This window comes from Moschus berezovskii, chromosome 4 (genome assembly GCF_049115385.1).
Source record: "Moschus berezovskii isolate FMDL1 chromosome 4, NW_MosBer_1.0, whole genome shotgun sequence".
NCBI lineage: Eukaryota > Metazoa > Chordata > Mammalia > Artiodactyla > Moschidae > Moschus > Moschus berezovskii.
The window spans coordinates 73,666,090-73,680,904 of record NC_142463.1 but is presented as its reverse complement, the minus strand read 5'-3'; the positions used below and the strand labels follow the sequence as shown (position 1 = coordinate 73,680,904).

The 14,815-nt window shown below is 36.1% G+C and overlaps 1 protein-coding gene across 6 annotated transcripts in view; it reads right to left on the bottom strand.

The window, feature by feature from the left end:
* TLCD4 (TLC domain containing 4) overlaps nucleotides 1-14,815 on the bottom strand; it is a 126,135-nt gene that overhangs the window by 50,183 nt on the left and 61,137 nt on the right. For 5 of the 6 annotated variants that reach the window (XM_055403776.2, XM_055403772.2, XM_055403775.2 and 2 more), the window contains exons 2-5: nucleotides 8,533-8,698; nucleotides 4,292-4,381; nucleotides 2,318-2,376; nucleotides 108-202 (exon numbers count right to left, since the gene is read on the bottom strand). In XM_055403776.2, the coding sequence (XP_055259751.1) occupies nucleotides 108-202; nucleotides 2,318-2,376; nucleotides 4,292-4,381; nucleotides 8,533-8,687 (399 nt within the window). In that variant the 5' untranslated portion in view covers nucleotides 8,688-8,698. Of the gene's footprint in view, nucleotides 1-107; nucleotides 203-2,317; nucleotides 2,377-4,291; nucleotides 4,382-8,532; nucleotides 8,699-13,077; nucleotides 13,407-14,815 lie in introns of those variants that run through there. The other variant, XM_055403773.2, reaches the window with a different exon arrangement.

Here is a 14,815-nt window from a genome sequence, read left to right as displayed (position 1 = left end):
GTTGACCTTTATAAATTAAGAATTATATGTTTAAATTTATGTTCACCCTTGAGTCATTACTCCCAGCGTTGTCCGTTTGTCAGACTGCTGGAAATCCTAGCACTCACCAGTATAAAGTGGTATGCATACAGCGCTGTACAATGGTGAATTACAAAATACTTATCACCAATCACTTTCCAATACCAAATGAGAATCAACAAATCTGTAAGAAGGAAAAGTGAGATATTACATAGGAAGAAAGCTTCATCATTTTTCAAATGTATTTAACTCTTTCTCCTGACAGCTCACCACAGTCCACTCTGAGCCCTCAGCACTTGTCTCATACAACAGGAGATCAACTACCCTTTTACCACAAAAGCTGATGCCTCCAGAGGCTATCTCCCTCACACTACTGTGACCAGTAGGGGCATCCATCACAGTGCCTGGTATATAGTTATGTAATGTATTTGTTGAAAGTATAAATGAATAACTTGTTTCAAGGGTTAAACAAAACAAAAATATTATTGAATAAAAATAATTGTAAAATAAGCTTAAATTACTGATTTTTGTCAGTATATAACTCAGAGATTAAGATGGTCCCAGTAGGTATAAAATGACCAACTCATTTATAACACAAATTCAGCAAAAAATTTAAAAATTAACAAAGAATGTGATTAAATATTAATTCAGAATAGAAAAAGAACCAAGAACTATAGCTATTAAAAAGAGATCTTTAAAAGGAGCTCAAGGCATTGATTTTCTTTAAATTCTACATCAGCACTGTGATTCAGAAAATTGTTTCCTTTAACAAAACAGAAATGTCTCAAAATTTGAACACAACTATTTTCTTTACCAAATGGTTAAACATGAAATTTAGACATGGAAACAAATGGCTATCATAGATGGAAACCAGAGGAGAATTTAGGTTCTGGAGCTTATAGCATGGGGAGCTTCTTTTATAAAAGTAAAAATTACTAATACAAAACTAGATGTGATTATATACATAAAGATAAAAGAAATTATCAAATTATAAATTTTCAGGAGAGAAAAAAAGTACCATAAATGTGGAAACCAAGAAAATTTAAAAGTGTTAGTAATTTACTGCCCTTTATACTTTTCTAAATGCATTTTCCCTATATTTCAGCTGTATACTCTTTGAGCACCAATTTATATTAAGATAATGATTTTATAGTATTTTCTATAGAGAGAATAAAAGAATTCACTTTTCATCCAGCTTGGTACAAAAATTTTGTTTCAGTTCATAATCCTTATTTTTAAGTACCTTATTTGAGTAAACCTTTCTCAAGCTCCTTTTGTACAAGATTTCCTGGGTTGTAACTACTCTGAATTGACAATAGTCATTAACCAGTGTATGAAGCATATTATAAATTTGGTGTTAACCTTGTCAATGACAGAATTTTGTGCCAAATGAGCAAACATTTTCCCAGTGTGTCCACATGATTCACTCTTCTTTTAATTGGGACATCAAATAATACAATAGCTTATTCATTATTTCTATCCCAAATATATCTTTTCCTTTTAATAAATTACTGTGTTTGGGTTTAATCTAATTTTTTGGTTACAATTCACTTCTTGATGGCAGAACATTTTCATCTTTATCACTTTTGATTCATATTCTATTATTTTTATTGTGATTTTATTTCAGCTATTTATTAAGTTCAAAAATTACAAAACAGTGTTTCCTACCTAAATGTCCAAGTCAGGGATGTGTTATTTCTCTCTTGTTTTATTGAGGCAGTCCAAAATGTCTTTTCAAAAAGCAGTTTAAATGGCATATTCTCAACCTAACTTCCCCTCTGTCTCATTGTGTAAAAGATTACTCCAATCTCATCCAACATGAGATGAAATATGACAGAGGGAAATGTGAAGTAGAAAGACTCCATGATCTTAACTGATTACAACTAATACAGTTTACTTCTGCAGATTTTACCAAAACAATACAAAACCATGACCATGGAAGCATATCTCAAGTGCCTGTGAGATGAGGACTCTCAGGCTTAGACTTTGTTAGCTTCACGGTGATTGCACCTGAGCAACTTTAGTCCAAACAGGGACAATCACTAGTTTAAAAAAAACAAAACAAAACACTCCAGGTTTAACCAAGGCCTCACTCTACAGCTTTAATCTTTGAAAACTACAGAGTCACCATGAAAAAATGTTTCATATCCTACCATCAGGACAGACATTTTTCCCTCAGTATGGGTCCTAAAAGTGACTTCTCAACTAACCAAACCTAAAGCATTGACTCTGTATTCTTTGCATAATTCCATAAGCAGTTTAAAAAGAAACAGACAGATATGAACAACATATCACATACCAGAAACGAGATAGCCTGAAGCAATAGCAACATTCACTTTCCCAAGAGATGGATCACCCCTATAAATATTAAAAAAACAGGTTTCTTCTTTTAGCACATGGTTATAGATGACAGCTACTATTTTTTCTATTGAGATTTAAATATAAATGCTTTCTATAGGTAGCAAATAGTAACCTATCAGTTGTACAAGGTATTAATGTTAGCTATGATAATACTTCTAATTGCAATAATCATAATTTTTTATACTTATTAGCCAAAAGTTTTATGAAAATAAACAACATTCTATAAGTATGTTCTTGTATGATTTGTTTTTGAAAGGACTAAAATGTAGTTCCAGATGCTGGTTGTTGTTTTGATTCCTATTTTGAATAAGAGGCTCAAACAGGCTCAAGAAATAATCTAGCCTGCCCTGATATAGAGGCAATATACTGAATACTACTAGCATTCTCACTTTTCTGAAGACTGGAGAGATTTCCCTATTAGCACATAGTAGAAAGGCTTCTCAGGTGGTGCTAGTGGCAAAGAATCCACCTGCCAATGCAGGATTCGTGGGTTCAGTCCCTGGGTTGGGAAGATCCCTTGGAGGAGGAAATGGCAACCCACTCCAATATTCTTGCCTGAAAAAATTTCACAAACAGAGGAGCCTGGCAGGCTACAGTCCATGGAGTCACAAAGAGTCAGACACGACTGAGCAACTGGGCATGCAAACATTAGAAAATGGTCAGAACAGGACAGTTTAATCCTGTTGTTTCAACCCATTTGCCCGAATCTTGGTTCCAAGGAACAAATACAAATTACCAGTCCTTTATTTGACTTATAAGGTGAATTATTGGTAAAATGAACATTAAGTAAAACTGTAACAGTTAAACTACAAGTGGAAATATTTAGTAGAAGTTATGTCTTCTTTACAAATTTTCATTTGTAAATATGATCCAGGAAAATTAGACCTGGAATAAACTACAATACCAAAAAATGCTAAAATATCAAAACATATAGTAGGTAAAAATTTGCTCAGGACAAATTGGTCAGTGAATCAAATCTGTGTTCTAAAATTTACTTCCCAAAAGAACTGGTTCTATTAACAATCGTGTTGGTAAAATATGGGAAAAAAGTAGCAATTGTTTAGGTAGATTACATTAAAACCTGGTCAAAGAATTAAATTCACTAAATTAATTCATTTTTAAAAAGATCTTCTCAATGAAAATTTACCAAAACTTGTATAATTCTGACTAGCATAACTTCATATTTATGAATAAAAAACAACATCATTTCAGTCAAATAGAAACAATCAAAAGACCTGGTTAAATCGCCCCACATCCCTCAGAGGCCATGACGATCACATCCTTGTCCAGTGCCCTCTCAAAACACAGTCTCTCAAACTTAGCTGAACAAAAGCTTCTCACATAGTGCCAGGAATTACAGTTCGTAAAATTTCTGCCATTGGAAAGATTTAAATTCTCCAAAAAGAACACTTTACACATAATCCTATTACGGCTGAACACAGTTACTATTCATGTTTTAAATCATTTCATGTGGTACTAAACTCCTTTCACAAGGACATCTATAATTCTCATTTTCCTATCTTTGAAACTGAAGGATGGGTCAAACATAAATTTGAAGACAAAGTGTTATTTATCCAAGTTGACTATTCTATCTCAATAATAACTCATTTTTGCTCAAAACAGTGGTTATAATAACTTGATTTCACTCACTAACACAGTATACACATTTACATAATTATCGTATTCTCTGTTTTGGATAGCAATTGCAATACTAATGCAAAATGGCCCTCATTATTTGTATTCAAATCTAAAATAAATCATCCTAATGCACCTTGCTGAAACAAGTCTGAACACAAGCATTTAAATAAACCATACATCATAAATATGCTGTTTTACAGTAAAGAGATGTTCTTATTAATAATTAATATCAACACATAAATCAAATTGACGATATTAGAAAGAAACAGCTTACCAAAGTGGATCAGCAATACCAGCCTCATCAAACAAGAAAATGTACAAGCCAACAACCCCAACCAGCAAAGAATGACACGTAGATACCACCCTAAAATGAGATGAAATACACACAAAGATTTTAGATTCTGTGCAATAAATTTTAACTAATTCTGGCAAGACATTTAACACTCCGAAGAAGTTAAATCTGGAAGCATTTAAATATAGGATTGCAGTACATCTGAGAGTATAATACAAAATGGCTATTTAGAAATCCAAGGGCCATAACTTTACTTTGGAATCGATAACAAGAAGGGTACCTAGGTCTACAGTTTCCTGCTAGACAATTGATGAACCACTTATTGGTTAAAGGGTCTAAAGGGGAAGAATAGCTAATGATCCGGTTGACAGTCTTGTGCAAACAAGTGGCAATTGGTAAGTACACCACCCTGCACCCTGCTTCATCCCCAGCATTGTCACTGAGAGAGTAGTTTCCTGCTCCAATCAGACCTGAAGGACTTCCAAATCTACTAGCCTTAATGAACTCTACATCGATGGATCAGAATTGGAATGGATTGTGAAGTGAAAATGTATTCCCTTGGAGATTTCAGTTTTAATATACACATTATTGTACTTGATTCTTTTAAGAAATCTGTGAGATAGCTAGGGCAGCTATTGAGTGTTAGTGTCTCTTTATCACTGTTATGAAAATGGAGGGCCATGAATTCATTCAGAAGAATCTGTTTTTTAAAAGAAATGCCCAAGTGAAAACAAAATGTTCACTTGGATCCAGATCAAATTTTCTTTATAGAAGGAATAACATTTAGCTGAAAAACATCAGTTTCATTGAATGTATCTTGTTAAACATTTAATGACTTAACCAAGCTTCAAGATATCCTACTTACAGAACTGTATACAGGACACTATGTACTTATTTACAAAACAAAAACATTTATGAGTAGTGAAGTTTCTCTTCTCTTCATTAGAATAAAAGACGAGAGGAATAGTAAAGTTTTTAGAAATTAATTGCAGTGGTCAAGAATACACCAGTCAATGCAGGAGACAGAAGAGATGTGGTTGGATCCCTGGGTTGGGAAGATCCCCAGGAGTAGGAAACAGTGATCCACCCCAGTACTTTTGCCTGGAAAATCCCATGGACAGAGGAGCCTGGGGGGCTGCAATCCTTGGGGTCACAAGGAGTTGGACAATGGAGCACAGCACAGGAGTCAGGAGTAGAAATTAACGGTGTGCAATGAATCGCTCTGCAGCGACCCCAAGTCTTTACAAGTAAGTGAAATATATCAACCAATACAAAAGTTGATATGAAAAAATTTCACTGCAATTTGAAAAATCAATATAGTTGCTCTAATAAATGATATGATCCTTAGCAAGAATATCAAATTAATCAAACCATATTTTAAATGCACAAAGAGTCTCACCAAGTTAAAGGCATTGAGTCCTTTGTAATACCAAAATATCATTTTGAAATGTGATAACTAACCCAATTAACCTGGTTTACAAGTCTGGAATTTTCACACCAAGTACATTTGTATTCCACTTGAACACAGCAAGATAAAAATGTAAGTTCCTTGATGTCAAATAAAGCACTCCATCTAAATAATCATACAACCAGTTTCCTGTTGACATTCAAAAATTCTACTAAAGGAAAAAGACTAACTTCTTACTAACCCGTGGTAGTGCTTGGTAACCTTCTATCAAAAAGTTCCCTTTTGGAAAAAAAAATCTAAATTTTTGTTCCTGATACTCAGGCCTCAAATTCCCTTCTCTGTTGAGATGTATCACTGTAAAAGGGAAGAATTGCAAGCCTTCAACTGATGGAAATGACATAAAATTCATGAGAAAAAAGTTACATGGTACTTGGATCAAATAGCTCCCACTATAATGAACAGAAGAAACAAACACCCTATGCTTATATGCTATTCTGTATTAAAAGCCTATACATTCAGAAACTTCTGTTAGTAAGAATTTCATATTTCATTATTTAAAATCAGATTCCTGGCAAAGCAGAATGTAGATTCCTCAAGGTCTTAAAATATATATATATGCTACCCAAAATAAAACATTTAAATTTTTTCAAAGAAATTTAAAAAGAAATGTTTGTCGGTTTTTTCTTTAAGGAAATAATGACCATTTTAGAACAGCAATTTAAAGTTACTGATGTAACCACTCACAAGTAGTATGAGTATGACCAATAGAAATGATATAGCTCCATCAGACAAAAGAGTTATATTTTGAAGAAGAAGACTTAAAAATTAGGACTATTTCAGCATAACAGGACTTTCCATGTCATAGGAAAGCAAGTGGAAATAATGAATTCATTTAATTATATAATATCAATAAGTATGCATCTTTGCAGAAAAAGCAACAATTATGTATAAGATTTTTTTTACTTATAATTAATTAAACTGTTATCTCCCAGGTGTGCATTTTATGGAGACTTTTTTGCCTACAGATTGTACCCCACCAGGCTCCTCTGTCCATGGGATTATCCAGGCAAGAATACTAGAGCGTGTTACCATGGCCTCCTCCAGGGGATCTTCTCAACCCAGGGATTGAACCCATGTCCCTTATGTCTCCTGCATTGATAGGCAGGTTCATTACCACTAGTGCCACCTGGGAAGTCATTCAAGATAGATATATATATATATATATACATGTATATACATATACACGTACTCAAAAAGCAACCAGCTGTTTTTCTTTGCACTCTCCACCTTACAGCTTGTGTCCCACGTAAATTAAGCTGGAGTGGGAAACAGGAGTAAATGTGAAGAAAGAGAATACCATTTCAATAGCATAATGCATCTTAGATAATTCCAGATTTTCTTTTCAAATAGGAACTCAGTCTCCCAAACAGTGATTCCATGTCTCATAGAATGGCAGTGATAAGGCTGAATAATGCTAAGTATTTTTCCATTTCATCATTTTATTTCATTTTTATCTTTGCTTCAATCTGAAACCTCCCTATTTCTTTGGCTTGCAGCTCCCCAAGATTCAAATGCCTTTACTCACCCTAACCGTGTTGAAGAGAAAATGAAAATAGTTCAAAATTTAATCACAGAGAATGTATATCCTCCTGTATGTCCCTTCCCTTTTCTTCCCACTAGCTTTTGTCCCCTCCCCCATCTCTTATCCTTTTCTTTTCCATTCTATCTTCACATTAGAAATGGTTTTACAAAAGAGTGGTGTCTTTTGTATCCTACATTTGAACAACATTTCTGTGCTATTCTTTAAACAAAAGAAAATCGTACCTCTTATTTTTCAAAAATATGTGGAGAAATAGTTCTAATTTGGGGGTAGAAGAGCTGTAACTTGTATGAACCAGACCAATCAGCGTAAGATTGCAGAGAAAAACAACTAGCTTTATTCCCAGTCTGAGTTATAAAAGTGCATGCCTGCAAAACAATTTGGTTCAAACAAAGATGGGGCATTTCAGGTCCTGTAGGGCCACTCTCAAACAAATAGACTTGGCAGAAGTTTTTAATTCTAAAAGGAAATTTCAATGAAAAATAACTATAGCAATGTTGGAGATCTGCTGAATCCATTTTCTAGTTAGCACTGCTGCTGCTGCTAAGTCACTTCAGTCGTGTCCGACTCTGTGCGACCCCATAGATGGCAGCCCACCAGGCTCCCCCGTCCCTGGGATTCTCCAGGCAAGAACACTGGAGTGGGTAGCCATTTCCTTCTCCAATGCATGAAAGTGGAAAGTGAAAGTGAAGTCACTCAGTCATGTCCGACTCTTAGCGACCCCATGGACTTCAGCCCACCAGGCTCCTCTGTCCATGGGATTTTCCAGGCAAGAGTACTGGAGTGGGGTGCCATTGCCTTCTCTGTTTAATGCCCTAGGTTTGGCTAAACCAGCCAATACTATATATAGGCTATTCACAGTCCCAACTACTATTACTTTCGTTACCATTTCCAGAGAACATGTATTTGTTATCATAAATATTTCAGAGGAGAATGCAAAACAGTGCCTTCCACCACAGTTAGCCACAGCCTACTCACCATTTCCCTAGTGAGTTAAACTTTCCCTAACATCTTTCAGAATAAGAATTTAAAACTGATTCTTGTATTAGATCTATCCACTTTTATTTCCTTTTACTTCTAACGTCAAATAAAAAATTTGACCTAAGATTTTGTTAAATACTAAGTGAAAAAGAATTTTTGGAAATATTTTAAATGTGTAATTTTGTTTCATAAGACTAGGTTTTTTAATCAATTACATTTTCATATATTCTTTACCTTGAGTTCCATTCAATCTTCTTTTTGAAGCTGAGATTATTAAAACCTGGAGAAATCTTTGCTGAAAACCAGTAACTTACAATGTGGAAAATAATCTGAAAGGTGAAAAAGCTGGCAAAACAAGTGCTGATGAGCAGTATGGTGTTGGTATCCATATTTCTTCAACCTGTTAAAAGAAATGATGGCTATAAATTCCTTTAAATTGCCTGTAACACACCCAAATTAATTTTTTTAATTTTAAAAGAGTATGTGGTTGTATTTTTTTGCAATTTACTTTAGCACAAACGTAAGAGTACAAGGAAATTATATGAATTCAAACCTTTACCAGCTATCTGTCCTGGTATCTCATATTTGTACCTAAAAGAGGGGAAAATCTATTGTCTTAAAGATCTCAATATTATAAATATCAGGAGACAAATTTAACACCATTATACTCAAAATTATCTAAGTCAAGAGTTTAACATTATGAGGGAGTTTCAAATACTGTAATTGAAGATATTGTTTTAGTAATATTTTTAATTAAACCAAGAACAAATCACCTGATTTCTCTATGCCTCAGTTACTTCATCTATAAAATGAGAAAGTTGGTTAGATAATTTCTAAGAAAAAATTATACCAAAAATAAGAATAGAATATTATCTGCAATAGTAAAACAAAATACAATCATCTAATAAAAAATAATTATACCAGGAAAAAATAATTATACCGTGGGACAAACATTTAAAGTCTTAAGTAGAATAATACCACCTTGGAAAATAATCATACCATTGTTTTTGCTTAAATTAATATTTAACAACAACAAAAAAATTTTTCAACCACACATATCCTTGAACCAAAAATCCTCTATGGTTTTTTATCTCTAAAATAAAACATTTTTATAAAAACGCTCCAGGTTTTAGGGACAGAATTACTGAAAGAATAGTAATACGCATATATACACATTCAAAGTATATTTTCTATCTCATTGAGCTCAACTTTATTTTGTGCCTAAAAATCTTAGGAACATTCAGACCAAAAAAAAGACACTAAATCATTTGCTCATATTCAGCAAATACAGCATTTCTATGACTCCATCTTTGATAGAGCTGACCCTCAAATGAAAAGGAAATGAATCAATACGCATTTCCAGCTGCATAATGTAAAGAAATAAAGTCACCTACTGAAGCCAATTCACTAGAGAAAAATCAAGTCATTGACTACACTGGCAATAACCCTACCTCATTCCCTTCCAACCAGGATATCATAATAAGAATCAGTCTCCCACAGGGCCCCTTCTGACTGAATTCATGTGTCTGTAATAAATTCCTTCCTCATTCTTTTTTTCTGACCTCTGTGCACAGTAAAAATATTGATATCACAATTCTTCTCTGTGAAATTCCATTAACTTCATTCCTCGTTTATTTTTTTTAATTCAAGAAATGTTTATTGGGTATTAAAATTTTTAATTTTCATTTATCTTAGTCTTTTAGCCTCAGTTTAATATTAATCAAATAATACATAAAAGTTACATACATAAATTAATGTCATCATAATTTGCTAAGTGAGATATGAAAAGGAAAATGTTTTTCTAAGATTCAAGCAAATAAGGATATGGATCCCACGTGGGCAGATAGTTCATTCACTCAGTTGTGTCTGACTCTTCGCAACCCCATGGACTGCAGCACACCAGGCTTCCCTGTCCATCACCAACTCCCAGAGCTTGCTCAAACTCATGTCCATCGAGTCAGTGATGCCATCCAACCATCTCATCTTCTGTCATCCCCTTCTTCAACCTTTCCCAACATCAGGGTCTTTTCCAGTGAGTCAGTTCTTTGCCTCAGGTGGCCAAAGTATGGAGTTTCAGCTTCAGCATCAGTCCTTCCAATGAATATTCAGGACTGATTTCTTTTAGGATTGACTGGTTAGATCTCCTTGCAGTCCAAGGGACTCTCAAGGGTCTTCCCTAACACCACAGTTCAAAAGCATCAATTCTTCAGTGCTCAGCTTTCTTTATACTCCAACTCTCACATCCATACATGACTACTGGAAAAACCATAGCCTTGACTAGACGGACGTTTGTCAGCAAAGTAATGTCTCTGCCTTTTAATATGCTGTCTAGGTTGGTCAGAGCTTTTCTTCTATGCGGTGGGCAGAAAAACAAAGACAATGAAACAGGAACAAGAAGCTAGCAGAAACTCTAATCTTAAATGTGAAGATTTGCCCTGAAGGGTTTTGTGTGTTCCCTGGAGGTTCTGGAGGGTGGCTAGGCAAGGGCTGCTTACTTACTTCAGTTAAAATTTAATGTATACAATGAGCATTTATTTCATGAGTGTTTGCTAAAAGTTATAAAACACAGAAAGTGTCAAGTAACATTATCCATTTTATGAATTGTTAATTTAAGTAACATTAAAAAAATCACTCAAAAAATTCACCATTTAAAAAAAATTCCTCATTGCTTAAAAAAAAGCTACTTTTTTATTAAGTTTTTGCTATTTTGCTATACTGGATATCTTATATTTTCAACAGACTTTTGGTTAACTAGCATTTTTAGGGAACATGTTGAGACTCTCCCTTTGCAAAAATGTTCCACTTTTAAAACTAAAAAGCTCCACACAGTCAAGTTATGGCTTCCATTAAAGGCTCAAAGACAGAAGCTAATTAAATTGTTCAATTCCCAGCTTTGCTTCTTATTAAGCAGTTACTTGCTTCATCAGTCATGCCAAGTCAAGGACTAATTTAAGGAATGAAAAAAAAAAAATTCCCCAGGAAACCAAGGTTTCCGGGAGGAAGCAACTGCCTCTGTTCATTCACTGAATCTGGCAAGAAAATGGTAAAAATGGGTAAAACCAAATAATGCTCATCACTGACAGAGATTAAAGACCTTTTAGAGTTTAGTGGTTATTCAGTAGAGGAACTCACAGTAAAAGCGGAAAAGTATAAGACGTGGTTCCTACACCTCTACATGTGGCAAATAGCTGGTAGAACAGAGCTATCCTAGAACAGAGCAACAAGCTATCCTAGAACAGAGCAACAACGACAGAAGTGGGAAATAGTTCTCTGGCAATTTACAAGAGGTGTGTCTAGACATGAACTTTAATTAGCCCATGGTGCTTCACAGGAATTATGGACACCAAAGAAACTCTTCTAGAGGCTTCCTGGATACAAAGGATCTTTGTATTTTTCCCTCTTCAGTTCAGTTCAGTCGCTCAGACGTGTCCGACTCTTTGCGACCCCATGAATCACAGCACGCCAGGCCTCCCTGTCCATCACCAACTCCCCGAGTTCACTCAAACTCTTGTCCATTGAGTCGGTGATGCCATCCAGCCATCTCATTCTCTGTCAGATAGTTACATAAATTTTAATTCAAGTTGGTTTGTTGGTAGAGAAAACCATGAAAAGGTTTGGAGAAGGCCTCTCAACCATCAGCTTGTGAGGAGAACTCTAGGAAGAGGACTCCCAGAGGCAGGACCACTAGAAACATCTCGGCCAGGCTGATTCAGTCTTCGGCCAACAATTCACCCAACACCTGTCATGAGTTCACTCTGCGCCAGGCACTGTGATGCGACTCCAAACACAAAATGAGAGACATGCTTATGGGCCAGCAGATAAGCAAGAGACTGATCACCCCCACACAAAGTGGTAAATTCATGGTGCTAAGGGGGCACTCTCTGCTTTCCAGGGAATAAACACCCAGCAGATATGATATGTAAACAGTGAGGAGATATCCAAAGGTATTCAGGGTAAACCAAGAGAATATCTTCTCTTTTACTAAAATCCCAACAAGACGCTTTAAGGCTGAAGCCCATAAAGATTCAGTTACACCAGCTGACTCTAGAACTACCAACCTGGGAATGCAACTGCTACTCTCAATTCCCCATGTTCATTACCCCATTGTAACACAAAGAATTCCTTAGGGAGTATGTTGGATTCACCAATGTCACCTCCAATCACTAATACACATACACACCACACTCCTTCATTCTCTGATACTACTTCCAGGTAAAACCACTGCTGTACTGATTAGCAGTAAAAATCCCTAAAACGAGTGGGAAAGGCCTTGTGTGGTTGTCTTTAAGGGCAGCAAGGAAGGAGGAAGCTGGGAAGAACGTTCTACACATGCTTAGTCCTTTTCCCATGTCTAGTAAGTTCCCTTTCCTATTTCCCACACTGATTGCTCTCAAACCTCCTGTTCTCCCTGTCTTACAATAGATGAGGTTTCTTCCCAATTCACCAAAAAATGTAGGCTCTTAAGTGTGAACTTCTGATGATGGCAATGTTTACTACCTCCCCTCACCCCAACCCAGAAGCTCTTCTCTGCACACTATGGATTCTGCAGGGGTGTATGCCCCCACACTTTCAACATGGCTTACACTGTGTACAACCAAACCCCACTATCTCCCAAGGTTCCAGTCCTGGATGGTCAGCTACCCTCTCAATGGCTCCATAGGAGCATCCTGGAGACCCCCAGATTCTACATGGCCCTAGCAGAACTTAAACCCACTCCAGTCCTTCCCCCAGGGTTCCAGATCTCAGAGAAGGACATTAACAACCACGACACCTCCCCACCTTCGATCTAAAGCAGCTCTGTCATCCCGGCCTCCTTCTCATCTCTTACTCCCACAGTTAACTGACTGCAGAGTCCTGGTAGATTGAAGAATACCAAACGAATAGGAACGTGATTCCAGGGAAGTTCTGAAAGTTTCTCTTGAGAGCCTTATGAACAACACAAAAATTGTAGCTGGTTAACAAAATTAAGTAATTCCAGAGTTAGTTGCAAAACTAGAACCAGCATGAAGATAAGTGATCTGAAGGAGACTTGAGAAATATCTCCTGTTATCACAAAAGGTTCTCTCTTTTTTATCTCTTTCAGAAATATTTTTATAAATATTTATATGTTTACTCACTCTGCTTATAACACAAAGCCGGGAAAGATAGCTAATATAATTAGTTAACAGATTCAGGTTTCAAAATTATCTTCAGAAGCTGAAATAATAATCCCAATCAGAAAAACAGGAATAAATTTTTAAAAGGTAATACCCAAGTATAGGACTTAGCAAAATAGTGACATAACACACACAAATACACATGGAGGAAATCTTACCATTTTAATTTGCACAAACCAATGAGAAATAGTAATGTAATGAAGACACTAATAACAAAAACAAACTTTAGAACCATTTATAATTAGAGAGTTAGATCAAGACATATCAGCCCTGTTTTACTCTGAATTAACCACATATCAAAGTACCTTTAGAGCAGTGTAACTAAGATGTGATTGTTAGAAAACATATCATATCATAAAGCGTTGAAGGGCTGAGAGATGTCAGCTTAGGAACAAGATAACTTAGAGAGGACTGAAGGGCCTTTTGCGAACATCTAAAGAAGTGTCACATAGAAAAGTAAAAGAACTTTGCGCTACTCCAGATGGCCCAAATGTGCAAAAATTACAGAAAGGGAAGAGCTCACCTTAACTGAAGGAAGCATCTTCTAACAATTTAGAAGTACCCAAGTATCCATCAGGTGGCATAGTGGTAAGTGCAATGGAGGAAGACGCAAGAGACATGGGTTCAATCCCTGGTTTGGGAAGGTCACCTGGAGAAGGAAATGGCAACCCACTCCAGTATTTTTTCCTGGAAAATTTCATGGACAGAGGAGCCTGGCGGGCTGTAGTCCATGGGGTCACAAGGAGTCAGACATGACTGAAAACACACACAAATGTCATCATGGAAGTGGTAAAATGACCACAAGGTTGGTTTGCAAGCCTAAATTTTAGAGAACTTAAAAGTAAGATTCTGGAATTCTAGGACTGAATTGGCATCTAAATGGTTAATTTTGTATTAGCTTCTCAATAGTCTATCACTTATGCTTTACAAAATCAAAATTACGTGCATAAGAAAATATCAATTATGTACTACCCGCTGGAAAGTACACAGGTTCTGTCACAGACTTGAGTCTGAGCCTCACTTCCACCACTTGTCAGCTGTGTGACCTGGGACAAGTCACGTGCCTTGCCTTACCTGCCATCTCAGTGTCTTCATCTGGAAAGTGGAGATAAGGACAGTATTAATCTCACATGGGGAATAAACCACAGAACGCTCGGTGCTTAGAACAGTACTTGGCATGCGGTGCACGCTAGAGTACTATTTACGCTTCCACTATCGTCCATCTCCTGGGTCTGTCATCACTCCAGCCAAGGAAAACAGGACCAGTCCCTGACCACTGGGCCCTTTCTCTAACCCATCCCCTTTACATCAGTCAACACTCAAAACGCAGGTGGCCCCACTGTAGAAATCTAGCCTCCATC